General features: G+C 44.7%; 2 protein-coding genes across 4 annotated transcripts; both read left to right on the top strand.

Moving 5' to 3' along the window:
* The first annotated feature begins 109 nt into the window (after positions 1-109).
* OXLD1 (oxidoreductase like domain containing 1) lies at positions 110-4,695 on the top strand. The gene is made up of 2 exons (XM_083599047.1): positions 110-251; positions 2,385-4,695. Exons 1-2 carry the CDS (start codon positions 156-158, stop codon positions 2,829-2,831), a joined length of 543 nt encoding a protein of 180 aa, XP_083455173.1. The 5' UTR covers positions 110-155; the 3' UTR covers positions 2,832-4,695.
* Positions 4,696-4,835: 140 nt separating this feature from the next.
* Positions 4,836-12,378, top strand: PDE6G (phosphodiesterase 6G). Of its 3 annotated transcripts, none has more exons than XM_083599057.1 (4): positions 4,836-5,612; positions 7,700-7,906; positions 10,896-10,936; positions 12,125-12,378. In XM_083599057.1, the coding sequence occupies exons 2-4, from the start codon at positions 7,761-7,763 to the stop codon at positions 12,199-12,201; spliced, it is 264 nt and encodes an 87-aa protein (XP_083455183.1). In that variant the 5' UTR covers positions 4,836-5,612; positions 7,700-7,760; the 3' UTR covers positions 12,202-12,378. The 3 variants fall into 3 exon arrangements, with proteins under 3 accessions (XP_083455183.1, XP_083455184.1, XP_083455182.1); XM_083599058.1 differs by lacking the exon at positions 4,836-5,612 and adding an exon at positions 6,264-6,954; XM_083599056.1 differs by lacking the exon at positions 4,836-5,612 and adding an exon at positions 7,347-7,602.
* Positions 12,379-12,912: the final 534 nt, after the last annotated feature.

Raw genomic sequence — 12,912 nt, 5'->3', positions numbered from 1 at the left:
CCATTGGCTGAGCGCTTTTTTTCACACGCCTACCGTTTGACATCTCGTCGTTCCCCTCCCTCGAGGCCGCTGAGGCCATTGGGCCGAGAGAGATGTCAGTCTCGGCACCCGGCGCAGGGACGGGGCGTGGCTTCTTCCCAGGCAATCCGGAGCCGATGTTGATGCTGCTGTTAGTGGGCGCCGTCCGCTGCAGCCGGCGGCTGGCCGGGTCCCATGCTGCAGCAGCAGCGGCCGGGCGCTCGCCGGGGAAGGTGAGGGGGTCCGGCGGCGGGGCGAAGCTGCTGAAGGGCACAATTGCATGCCTGGTCCTGAGCGCGTTTACTGGGCAGCGGGTCGCTCTTGCCCGCGGACGGAGAAGCTGCTGGGAGGAGGCAAAGGGAGAGAGCAGCCTGGAGTCGGCTGTGCCTAAAATGCCCTCTTGAAGAGGCACCCCGCTTTTTCCTTTCGCTTTTTAGAGTTACAGGCCTCAGGAGATGGCTTGTGGTTTGTTTATAGGGCGCCACAGCAAATAGCAATATTGTGGCGACTGTTTCTAGAAGGGGATTTGTGTGCTGCTCCACCATGAAAGACGCTGATCACAATTATTATTACCCCTATTATTATTATTATTATTATTATTATTATTTGTGTGCTGCTCCACCATGAAAGACTCTGATCACAATTATTATTACCCCTATTATTATTATTATTATTATTATTATTATTATCATAATCGTCATCATTATCATTATTTTTTAATACCCTGCCCAGTGTTTTTATTCTAGAAAAAAAGGGGCCAGTACTCACCATGAAGTTGGTACACTTAGTGCCACATTTTAAACCAGTGTTTTTCTTCTAGAAAAGGTGCCAACACTGCATACCCCATAAAAAAAGGAAAGCACTGATCCTGCCTATCTGACTGGGTTACCAATGGCTCCAAGCAGCTTCCATTATCATCATCATTATCATTACAGTCAAACCATGGTTCCTAAACAACTCTGTTATTGTATGTTTTGATTCCCAGACGCTGAAAACCCGGAAGTAAATGTTCCGGTTTTCGAACATTTTTGGGAACCCAAACGTCCAGCATGGCTTCCACTTGAGTGCAAGAAGCTCTCACAACCAATCGGAAGCCACGCCTCAGTTGTCAAACGTTCCGGAAGCCGAACGGTATTCCAGAACGGATTACGTTCGACAACCAAGGTTTGACTGTATTTTATTTGTACCCTGCCCAATGTTTTTCTTCTAAAAAAGGGGAGGGGAAGTACTCACCATGAAGTTGTTACAGTAAGCACCATATTTTTAACCAGTGATTTTCTTCTAGAAGAAAAAAGTGCCGGTACTGCATACCCTCATAAAAAAGCACTCACCCTGCCCACCTGACTGGGTTGCCCCAGCCACTCTGGGCAGCTTCCAACATATACAAAAACATATTGAAACAGTAAACATTAAGAACTTCCCAATACAGGGCTGCCTTCAGATGTCTTCTGAAGGTTGGGTAGTTCTTCATCTCCTTGACACTTGATAGGAGGGCATTCCACTCAGCTATAATAGCCCTAGATGTTTCTCCCAAGTCCTCAGCATCCCCCAACCCGCAGGGTCCATGGATCAGGGGTGGTGGGAGTTGGAAGTCCAGTAACAACACCTGGAGGACCACAGGTTTGCATCTCCCTACGTGGCATTTAGTATACATGCATTTGTTGATGCTCCATTTCTGTTCAGACTTCCCACAACACACACTTTATTTATAGGATTTGTTGCCTCAAAACGTGATAGCTGCTAACTGAGATGACTTTAACAGGAGGTTGGGCAGATTCAAGGAGGATGACTGCTTGCCCCAGAGGCAAGACGTATGAGCTTAATATGTTGCAGATTTTTAAACCGTTCGGAGTTTGAATTTGTCATCACTGATACTGCAATTGGGATATACGGTATAGCACATGGGTAGGCAAACTAAGGCCCGGGGGCCGGATCCGGCCCAATTGCCTTCTAAATCCGACCCGCGGACGGTCCAGGAATCAGCATGTTTTTACACGAGTAGAATGTGTCCTTTTATTTAAAATGCATCTCTGGGTTATTTGTGGGGCCAGCCTGGTGTTTTTACATAAGTAGAATGTGTGCTTTTGTTTAAAATGCATCTCTGGGTTATTTGTAGGGCATAGGAATTTGTTTTTCTTTTTCCCCAAAAAATATAGTCCGGCCCCCCACAAAGTCTGAGGGACAGTGGACCGGCCCTCTGCTGAAAAAGTTTGCTGACCCCTGGTATAGCACATGTTACAAATTCTATGAATAAAATACATGAAATCTGGCAGGTCATACCCTGGGATGGATGGGAAGTACTGGAAATAAGCGGCGGGGATATAGAAAGGGTTTAATCCATTTGTTTCTGTTTTTGTTCTTGCTAGGAATGCATCTATCTATTCGGGCACTCACACAATAGTGGGACTGCAGTGCTTTTGCACAGATCCCATCACAAGTACTTAGTTAACATGTGGAGGTTTCCTGCAATGCTGATGGTCGATGGACGGCGGTACATGCACGCAGATGCACAGGGCAATGGTTCCAAAAATGCTACTTCCCTGATGGACAAGGAGCCTGGCTCCAAGGAAGAGGCTGCTTCTTCAGAGGACAAAGATTCTGCTTTTGCCATCCCTCCAACACTTCTCCCCCCCACAAACTGTTGCATGAGTGGATGCCACAACTGTGTGTGGATTGCATACACTGAAGAGCTTCTGAAGTATTACCAGGACGGTGGAGAACAGGCATTAGCAGCTGTGGACAAACACATACAGGATGAGAATATAAAAACGATCTTAAAGATGGAGATCAGATTCCGAATGAAGAAAGATTGAAACCTTTTTAGAAGAAAAACAACAACACTGTCACAGCTACATACCTCATGCCTGGTCTTGGGCCATAACAGATTCTGAAGGAAAAATCTATCCTGATTGTTTATTCTCCCTTTTCTGAAGTAGAAGGGGCAAGTCTAATTTTATACAGGAGTCCCAATATTATTAAGCCTATCGGAATGATATGCAGTCCTAATATTCTGTTAAATTTAAACTACCTGTTCTTAAAAAGATGTCCTTATCCTGTATCCTATGATGATTATTATGTTTAACTGTATTTATTATTTAATAATGGGAAAAAATGCTGGTTTAAGATCGGAGTTAAGGCTATCTCAGGTTGGCTGACGATATAACAAGAGTGCCACTCAATAGGATGATAATGTTATTTACTATGACTGTTCAAAGTGCTTAGCATACATTGTTTCAGTAATCCATATAGCTGCCCTGTTACATAGATTGAGGACGAGCCATAAAAGTGAATGGCTTCCATTGTCCTCTACTTTTCCCCATAAAAGGCCTACAATCAGCAGTGCTGCTAAGGATGCAGTAAAACAATATTGAGCAAGGCAGAGGGCTTGGCAGATTTTGTCTCCATTTCCAGCAGTGCTGCCAATTGTAGCTCTTACTTTTCCCCCTCGATGATAGCTTTTCTAGGCTTTTGTGGAAGAGAACTAGCACCCACAAAAGTGCATTCCCCTTCTAGGCCCGAAGGGGCAACCGACTGGAAACCCAGTGTATCAGAGGCATATATTTCTGCGTAATATTAGTATTGGGGAGCTGCCTAGCCATGTGATACCTGCATATAGAGCACTGCCTATGATTGCCAACTGACCACAAAAAAACTGGCAAAACTGGCTTTGTACCTTTAAGATCACTGTTGACTGGCACAAATCTGCCAGTGAACCTTTTTTGCAGAATGGATGAACATTGTGCTGGCTGTTAAAGGAGCCAATTAAAAAGATGGCCTTCCTAAAAAAGAGAAATTTCCATTTGGTTGTGTTAATTCCACTTAATTCAGACCAGCCAACAATAGCCTTGCTTCATCGGTAAAAAGCCACAAACCGCATTTCAAAATCCCAGCGAAGGATCTTGTGCAAAGCTTTGCATTTCCTCTGGCTCCTTCTAGAAAAGCAAACCGCCACCCTTGTCCTTGGTTTGCCTACCAGGATAATATCACTTATGATCCTTTCCTAACCCCCTTGCTCTAGAGGATTTCTCAGACAGCCTAATCGCAGGTCACTTTAATGGAACTGCTGAACGTTCCACGAATTACAGCTAGCTAGACTTTAGTAAATAGGATTAAGCTACATTCTGTTAAGTGAACACAGCTGGATCACTTTGTGTACCAACTTTTTTAAAAGAAATGCTTAATTTGGTGCAAGTGGCGTGAAACTCATTGTACTGAAATGCATTGGTAGGAATTCTTGCCTGTGAGAAAGAAGGACAACAGAAGCCTTGAATTCACCACCCCACCTTATGTTTACACACACAGCCCTTTGTTTGTGATTCTTGCACAGAGTATAGCTGCAGCTATCTTCTTACTTTAAGATCACCAGCTCTTTTCTTTAACCAGTTCCCGTGGCAGTGCCTCCCAAAGCAACTTGATGGGCATCTATTTTAAGGTGCAAAAGCAGGTCAGGACAGGTTTTGTTTTGTTTTCTAGCCAGATGGCAAGCTTACTTTCAGGACATTTTGCTTTGTAATGATCTCTTCATTCCTATTGGGGGAGTGGTGTGGAGGAACATTTTGCAAGCAATATAGACCATTAGGTGGAAATGGCCTTAGCTCCCTGTAACCTACAGTTTCCTATTGCTCTGCTGAACAGCTGATCATTAAAGGGAACCTCTCTGCATCTTCTTGCACCCTTCTCTGCCCCTGAGTGCAATGCATTGAGAAGTCTTGCCTGCAGCCATCATCTCCCACAATCACTCAGCACTTGGTTGTTGCAGATCTTGTTTGTACAAGTATTCCACAACTGCTGTCTAAACATAGATAACACTTGTATTAGACTACTGGTAATTTGGGTTGTTCTGCTGGATGCCTCCAACCTCCTCTCACTAAGCCTTGCCATTCCTGCCCAAACCATGTAAAACAGAAGTGGGTGTGCGGCCCCTGCAGGTCCAATTATTTTGATTTCATATGGCGACAATGTCTGCTGGCATAGGAGTATATGAGCCAGTGTGGTGTAGTGGTTAAGAGCGCTAGACTTGTAATCTGGTGAACTGGGTTCCCTTCCCTGCTCCTCCACATGCAGCTGCTGGATGACCTTGGGCTAGTCACACTTCTCTGAAGTCTCTCAGCCCCACTCACCTCACAGAGTGTTTGTTGTGGGGGAGGAAGGGAAAGGAGAATGTTAGCCGCTTTGAGACTCCTTTGGGTAGTGATAAAGCGGGATTTCAAATCCAAACTCCTCCTCCTCCTCCTCCTCTTCTTCTTCTTCTTCAAACTGCACAGAACATCATCGGGCATGTAGTGTCATGGAAGCGCATTTGTCTACTGGTTCTAGAGGCAACGGGCAGATGCTGAGTCTATCACAATTGATCTGGAAAAATTTCCATACATTTCCCCCACTCCCCCTGTTCTGAACATCCAGCCCACAATGTACCTGTCATTGAGGTTGATACCGGATTAGAAACAAGAGATATAATCTTATTAGGAGGAGCAGAATAAATCTAGCAAACCCCTTTGAAACCTCTCCAGAGTGTTTGCAAGCTAGAGATACACTCACTGGCAACTCTTAATTCTTGCTGCAGTGGTTCAGGCAAAGGTTGACACTGGCGTCTGGTGAGTAGCAGCCCCCTTATGTTTTTCTTTGGCTCCTAGTTACTGACCTGTTTAGCCCACCCAACTTGCAGCTTCTGCTTTAATGTGGGTCCCGCTGTGGTTGTATTCCTGGGAGGACAGACCCTGCTATAGGAGAGGAGGCCCACGGGTGCAACAGACTCTGTGTTGAATTTCATTCTAATGCTTCTTCAGCCATGGGATATCACTGGGTAGCTATGGGCAAATACTGCTTTTCTGCCATAGGGTGGCTATGAGCATGCATAATATTAATAATTTTATTCTTTGTACCCTGCCTATCTAACTGGGTTGCCCAGCCACTCTGGGCAGCTTCCAACAAATATAAAAGCATCATAAAACTGACTGATCCTGCAATGCTATGCATACTGACATGGGAGGAAGTGAGACTTCCAAGGAATAGCAAGGCAGCAGAAATTAAAATTAAAAAATGAACAGCTTTTTGTAGCTTGACGAGACAGCTTGGCATTGGCAAATAACAATGAAGTTAATGGATACGGGAGCATAAAAGTAGATGTGAGAGTTGTGGCTAATTTTGTATAATTAAACAATGGGGTGAATGTACGCATTTATTTGATTGGCTGCATATCTGAATCATAACTTTTTTAATGCTTTGGCTTTTTAGATACAAGGTGTGGGAATCCTCAGAACAGCAATTAAGCTGCTAAGTCTTCCCTCATTTGCTAGAATATCTGTGGAATAAATATCATGATCTGTGTGATCTGGATAAATTAACATTACTGAGACTGGGAGTAGCAGGGCTATGCAGGATATGCATCAGTTTTCAGAGAGGGATGGTAATAACTAATGAACAAAAATAAAATCCTCTCCCCCTGAAATAATAATCCTGTAAACAAGTGCAAATATTAGCAAGCTTGTTTACTGGAGAGGGGGAGAAAAGGTTTAATCAGATTAGCATTTGTTTAGGGATTTATCTATGAACAAAATTAACGCAACACTGCACCAGACCAATGCCCCATTTATCCTAGTGTCCTAACGACAACAGCCGGCAGCTTTTCTTTGGCTAGGCTGTGCGATCTGCTGAGGGCACATAAAGCAACAAACCAGATTTAGCTGTCCATTGGGTGCACACTGGGCACATTCTATCTGCACTGCTGTGTGTCAAGTGCATTGCCATGCCAGGTGCATTAGGCACGCATCATTCGCCGAGAATAAATTTCACATGGCACTCTCCTCCTGTGCAACCCCATTCCAGTGTCTTCTTGCCCTCATTCCTAGGGATGAAAGTGAAATAGAAAACATCGGGTGAGTTGAACAGGGAGCGGCTTCTACAAGGCCACACCCAGACAAGGCCGAGATAAATCAGGTATTTCCAAGATCCTAGCCAGCTACTTTTTGAACATTATAATCTGAAGTTTCAGATGGAATAATGAGTGTTTCAACATCAAAGCTTGGTCCACACGTGAGTTCCAGTCCAAGTGTAGAGATAGTCAAGTCTCATGAACTACAAACTAAATACAGTGGTAGCTTAGGTTAAGTACTTAATTTGTTTCGGAGGTCCGTACTTAACCTGAAACTGTTCTTAACCTGAAGCACTACTTTAGCTAATGGGGCTTCCTGCTGCCGCTATGCCGCTGGAGCACGATTTCTGTTCTCATCCTGAAGCAAAGTTCTTAACCCGAAGTAATATTTCTGGGTTAGTGGAGTTTGTAACCTGAAGCGTATGTAACCCGAAGTACCACTGTATTTCGCTCTGTGCTACTTAAAGAGTGAATGGTGATAAACCTGGAACTGTTATGTATGGAAATATCTGTGAGGAGTTGTGTCTTAGAAGGCAAAAGCATCTTCAGGTGAGTTTGGGTATGCCCCCTTCCTGAAACCCTGCAGAGCCACTACCAGTTAGTATTAACTTCACTGGATTAGATGAGTTAATGGTCTGACTCAGTGTATATATTCTGGAGTTAAAGATGTTGCACATCATTTGTTTCTCTTCTTTGGAACACGAACTCAAGATGTGATGGAAGTTCAACAGCTGACGTAATTAGCTGTCCACAGAAACACTAGACCTGGGAGTATAATTCTTCCCCCCCCCCTTCCTTTCTTCACAACAGATTAAACCACAGGAATCGGAAGCCATTTTTGGTGCCGTGGCGTTTTCTCTTCACGGCAGCCATGAGCCTCGAACCTCCCAAGCCGGAAATCAAATCGGCCACCAGAGTGACTGGAGGTCCTGCCACCCCGAGAAAAGGACCCCCAAAATTCAAGCAGAGGCAAACCAGGCAGTTTAAAAGCAAGCCACCAAAGAAGGGTGTCCAAGGGTGAGAGATGGAGACGTTGCTTGGGTGAAGAGGACTGATTTCACTTTCCTCCAAAAACAGCCAGTGTGGTGTAGTGGTTAAGAGTGGTAGATTCGTAATCTGGTGAACCGGGTTCACGTCTCCGCTCCTCCACCTGCAGCTGCTGGATGACCTTGGGCTAGTCACACTTCTCTGAAGTCTCTCAGCCTCACTCACCTCACAGAGTGTTTGTATTGGGGGAAGAAGGGAAAGGAGAATGTCAGCCGCTTTGAGACTCCTTCGGGTAGTGATAAAGCGGGATATCAAATCCAAACTCTTCTTCTTCTTCTTCCCCACCGTTATCAACAGCTAGCATCCCTACCAGTCCAGGAGCAGTTTTAAGACCATTGTTTTGTGTATAGGAAGCAGGGGCTGCCTGGGGCGTTTTGTCACCTGAGGCGAAATGCCCTGCTGCACACCCTCCAACATTTCTCCAGTGAAAATAGGGACGTCCCATTCCATAATGATAATTTTACTATTTACATCCCACACATCTTACTGGGTTTCCCCAGCCACTCTGGGCAGCTTCCAACATATATAAAAACACAATAAAACATTAAACATTAAAAAAAAAAATCCCTATACAGGATTGCCTTCAGATGGCTCTGGAGTTGTAATAACTCCATACCCTCCAACGTTTCTCCAATGAAAATAAGGACATCTTAAGGAAAAGCGGGAAATTCCAGGATCAAATAAAAAACTGGGACGGCTTCTCTAAATCAGGGATGTCCCTGGAAAATAGGGACACCTGGAGGGTCTGCTGCTGCCACCCCTGTTATGAGGGGCACAAACTCCAGAAGGGCTTCTCCTTGAGACAGGAGGCGAGGTATTCTGCAGAGCTTTGACACTGGTCCTTCTCTGCCCCTAGAGGCTGGGGAGACCAGCAGCAAAGCTGGGTGGCCGAACACTCCTGCCACCCCTTGAGTAGGTGCCGCCTGAGGTAACCGCATCACCCTACTTCATGGCTGGGCCAGCTTTAGAGAACACATTCAGTCTATAGATCACACATTTACTTCCAGTATTAACAGCAGGTTTCAAAAACATTCCTATTTCTTCTCTCCTGCTCCCAGATGACTCAAAATGGGAATTACTGTGTTTGCCACAATGCTAACAAACAATGGTTTAGGATCCCCCAAAATAAAGGAGAACTTTTCTGAGAGTGGAATTCAATGCAATGCTAAGTGGGATATGCAAACAGGGAACAAGGTCTGCTCACACAGAAATAACTGTATTTTTCCGTGTATAAGACTCTATTTCCCCCCAATTTTTTAAAGTTTAAAATTGGGGGTCGTCTTATACATGGAACGTTGCAATTACCGTAAATATTCTTAATTTTGGGCTCAAAAAATAGGGGTCGTCTTATACATGGAGGTGTCTTATACATGGAAAAATACGGTACCTTCCTTCTCCTTACTCCCCTCCTTTCTTGCATGTACCCCCATACCGGTCTGGGTGTTCCCTCAACCTTCCAGTGCAGATTTATGGGGTACACATAGGCAAGGGAGGCGAAGTTCTGTTGCGTGATTGGACCCTGCTCTGCACATGCAACACCTTGAATCCTGCCCTGGGATAACGATTGCCATCCGTACACATTTTGGATCCGATGGTATTGGGATTTAAACTAGTGAAGCTATCCAGTTTGCACCCACAAGGAACAGAATGGTTTCTTATGAGTCAGCATGGCAGCCTGCTATGTGGAACAGCAAGCCAGAATGCTGACTCATTAATCAATCTGTTGGTAACGGAGGGGACAGATTCAATCCTGCTGCTTGTAACATTCTTCTTCTCTCTGCCAGCAGATTTTTCTGGCTGGGAACGATTCCTTTACAAGCAGCAGGTTGGAACCTTTCCCATCCATGAATCTAGTCATTTGCCTATTCAGGAACAAATCTCCTTCACAATGCCTCTTCCACTATCATCTTTCTCAATTAAGGAACTCACTTTCTCGCTGCCAAATAGGGCACTAAGTTGGTGATGTGGTGCAAATTGTTATTCTGGGGAAATGGCCGGTCCAGATATTTGACAATGATGCAACAATTAACATGTATAGAAAATACTAAATAAAAAAAAATTTCCTTCCAGTAGCACCTTAGAGATCAACTAAGTTTGTTAATCTTCAGATATCTGAAGAAGTGTGCATGCACACGAAAGCTCATACCGATAACAAACTTAGTTGGTCTCTAAGGTGCGACTGGAAGGAATTTTTTTTATTTTGTTTCGACTACGGCAGACTAACACGGCTACCTACCTGTAACTAGAAAATACTGAGCTAGACAAACCACTGGCCTCACTTGCTATGTTCGCTTGGAAATGCAATGTACTTTAATATTCATCCGTCTTGTCTTGTCGGTACTGCAGCAGATAGAACTCAACGATGGCATGCTGAATTGCTTTTGTTTAGGTTTCAAAAGTGCAAGGTTTGCCAGTCTGAGACATGGTTGTAATGTTTACCATGGATCTGGTTTTCTTCTTCTTTTCTTTCTTGATTTGTGCAAATGCAGTTTCTGAGTAAAAGATATTTAGAATATGATTAATATGTCAGGCACCATGGCAATAGCATGCATGTGCCTTTTAGACTGTGTTTCGGTTGTGTCCTGCAAGGAATCTGCGGCAACTTTGCCCAAAGCTGGTGAGGGTTCTGTCATGTATGGAATTATTGAATCAGTGGCTGTCCTGAGACTTAAGCTCTTGCATGGAAAAATCACCATTCTGCCTTAAACCGCTCCACGTGGAGCCCTATAAAGAAATGATATCAGGGATAGACAACATGTTGCCCTCCAGATTTTATTGGACCACAACTCTCACCATCCCTGGTTGTTGGTCAGGTTAGCTGGGGCTGATGGGAGTTGTAGTCCAACATCTGGAGGGCATCACATTGGCCATCCATGGATTATATAATGTGGAGGAATGATCCGGGTTGGGTGGAGAAGCCAAATGCATCGTAGACTGCTCATTCTCTTTTTCTTTGCAGATTTGGCGATGACATCCCTGGTATGGAGGGCTTGGGAACAGGTACCAAAGATTCCTATTTTTAGCACACCACACAACATTAATCTGCACCTGCAGAAACTGCCTGGTTTGTCTTTATTGACGTTTTCCGCCTACCAAGGAATCTATGTGTTTTGCCTAAGGATGGAGGCAGGCCTGGGAACCAGCTTGTGTTTGCATGTCCTGAGATTGTTTCTCCTTCCCAGAAGGCCTTAGTGCAACCCACTACCTCCACAGCACTTGCAGCGCTTTCTTTGCGTGTCTACTAGTGCTACCTCCTGCCATTCATTGGTTGAGGACTGTTTTTAATCGCTCGTCTTGGCATCCCCACTTTTGGGTAAGGCCATGCCAACATACCATGCGGTGTTTTGATAGAGTCCCTTCTCTCTAAACACCACTGCACGGAAACTGAAGTCCTTACTTCACATGAGCTACATTTATGATTATGAACCCCCACAATTGCTTCCTCGACCAGTGTGAGAGCCAGTGTGGTGTAGTGGTTAAGAGCGGTGGACTCGTAATCTGGTGAACCGGGTTCGCATCTCCGCTCCTCCGCATGCAGCTATTGCGTGACCTTGGGCTAGTCACACTTCTCTGAAGTCTCTCAGCCCCACTCACCTCACAGAGTGTTTGTTGTGGGGGAGGAAGGGAAAGGAGATTGTGAGCCACTTTGAGACTCCTTAGGGTAGTGATAAAGCGGGATATCAAATCTGTTATGTACTGAGTTGAATAGGATCCAAACTGCAGCAGTCTGATTGGTCCTAGAACAATAGGATCCAAAAGGCAGCAGTCTGATTGGTCCTAGAACAATAGGATTCAGAATGCAGCAGTCTGATTGGTCCTAGAACAATGCAGCAGTATGATTGGTTGGCAGGAACCACCCAATCATGCTCCAGATAGAAGTGAATCCACAACCTGATTGGCTTACAGTAGAATTCCGGAATTAGCCAATCATGTGCAGCCCATTGTGTAAATAATGTATATAAAGCAGATACTTTGAGGGGACTTTCATTCATTCCTCCTCACCACTATGAGCTGAATAAAGAGCATGAAATCACTTTGCGACTCTGAGTATATTTCAAAATCCAAACTCTTCTTCTTCAGTTGTCACCATAGGCCTTTGGGGCAGATTTCAGCCTAGAAGCACAATGACCTTTGGCAATAAGCATATACAGTACATAGGTTGCCCTGATGCTTCTCTCTTTCTTTCAGATATTACTGTGATCTGCCCCTGGGAAGCCTTCAGCCACTTGGAGCTACACGAGCTGGCCCAATATGGCATCATATAAACACACAGAGGCCAGAAGTGGGGCTGCATGGATATTTGCCTTCCCTCCAGTTGAGGAGGCAGCTTCTGTGACCTTCCTTTTATCTGTGCTCCTAGCCTCTTCAAATCAACTTTGCAGAAATCAGCTCTTGGCCTCCAGCAATTGATAAAACCATAATAAAACCCAAGTGAGCAAGTATTACGCCTGACTTTATGCTATTGTCTCTATCTGCGATGAACCTCCCTCCATTGCAGCTATAGTTTGCAAAAATAGACATCTTTACATGTATAGTAGTTTCTCCATTTTACTATGACATCATACCCTCCCAACATTTATCCAAGGAAAATAGGGATGTCCCATTCCATAATGATAATTTTACCACTCCACACATCTTATTGGGTTGCCCCAGCCACTCTACGCAGCTTCTAACATATATAAAAACATAACAAAACATAAAACATTTTTTTAAAATCCCTATACAGGATTGCCTTAAGGTGGCTCGGGAGTTGGATAACTCCATACCCTCCAATGTTTCTCTGATGAAAATAGGGACATCCTAAGGACACGGGTGGCGCTGTGGGTTAAACCACAGAGCCTAGGACTTGCCGATCAGAAGGTCGGCGGTTCGAATCCCCGCAACGGGGTGAGCTCCTGTTGCTTGGTCCCTGCTCCTGCCAACCTAGCAGTTTGAACCTTGCACGTCAAAGTGCAAGTAGATAAATATGTACCGCT

Source organism: Podarcis filfolensis, assembly GCF_964270895.1.
Source record: "Podarcis filfolensis genome assembly, chromosome: 2".
Lineage (NCBI taxonomy): Eukaryota > Metazoa > Chordata > Lepidosauria > Squamata > Lacertidae > Podarcis > Podarcis filfolensis.
The sequence above is the reverse complement of the archived record's forward strand: the minus strand, read 5'-3'. Positions and strand labels throughout refer to the sequence as shown.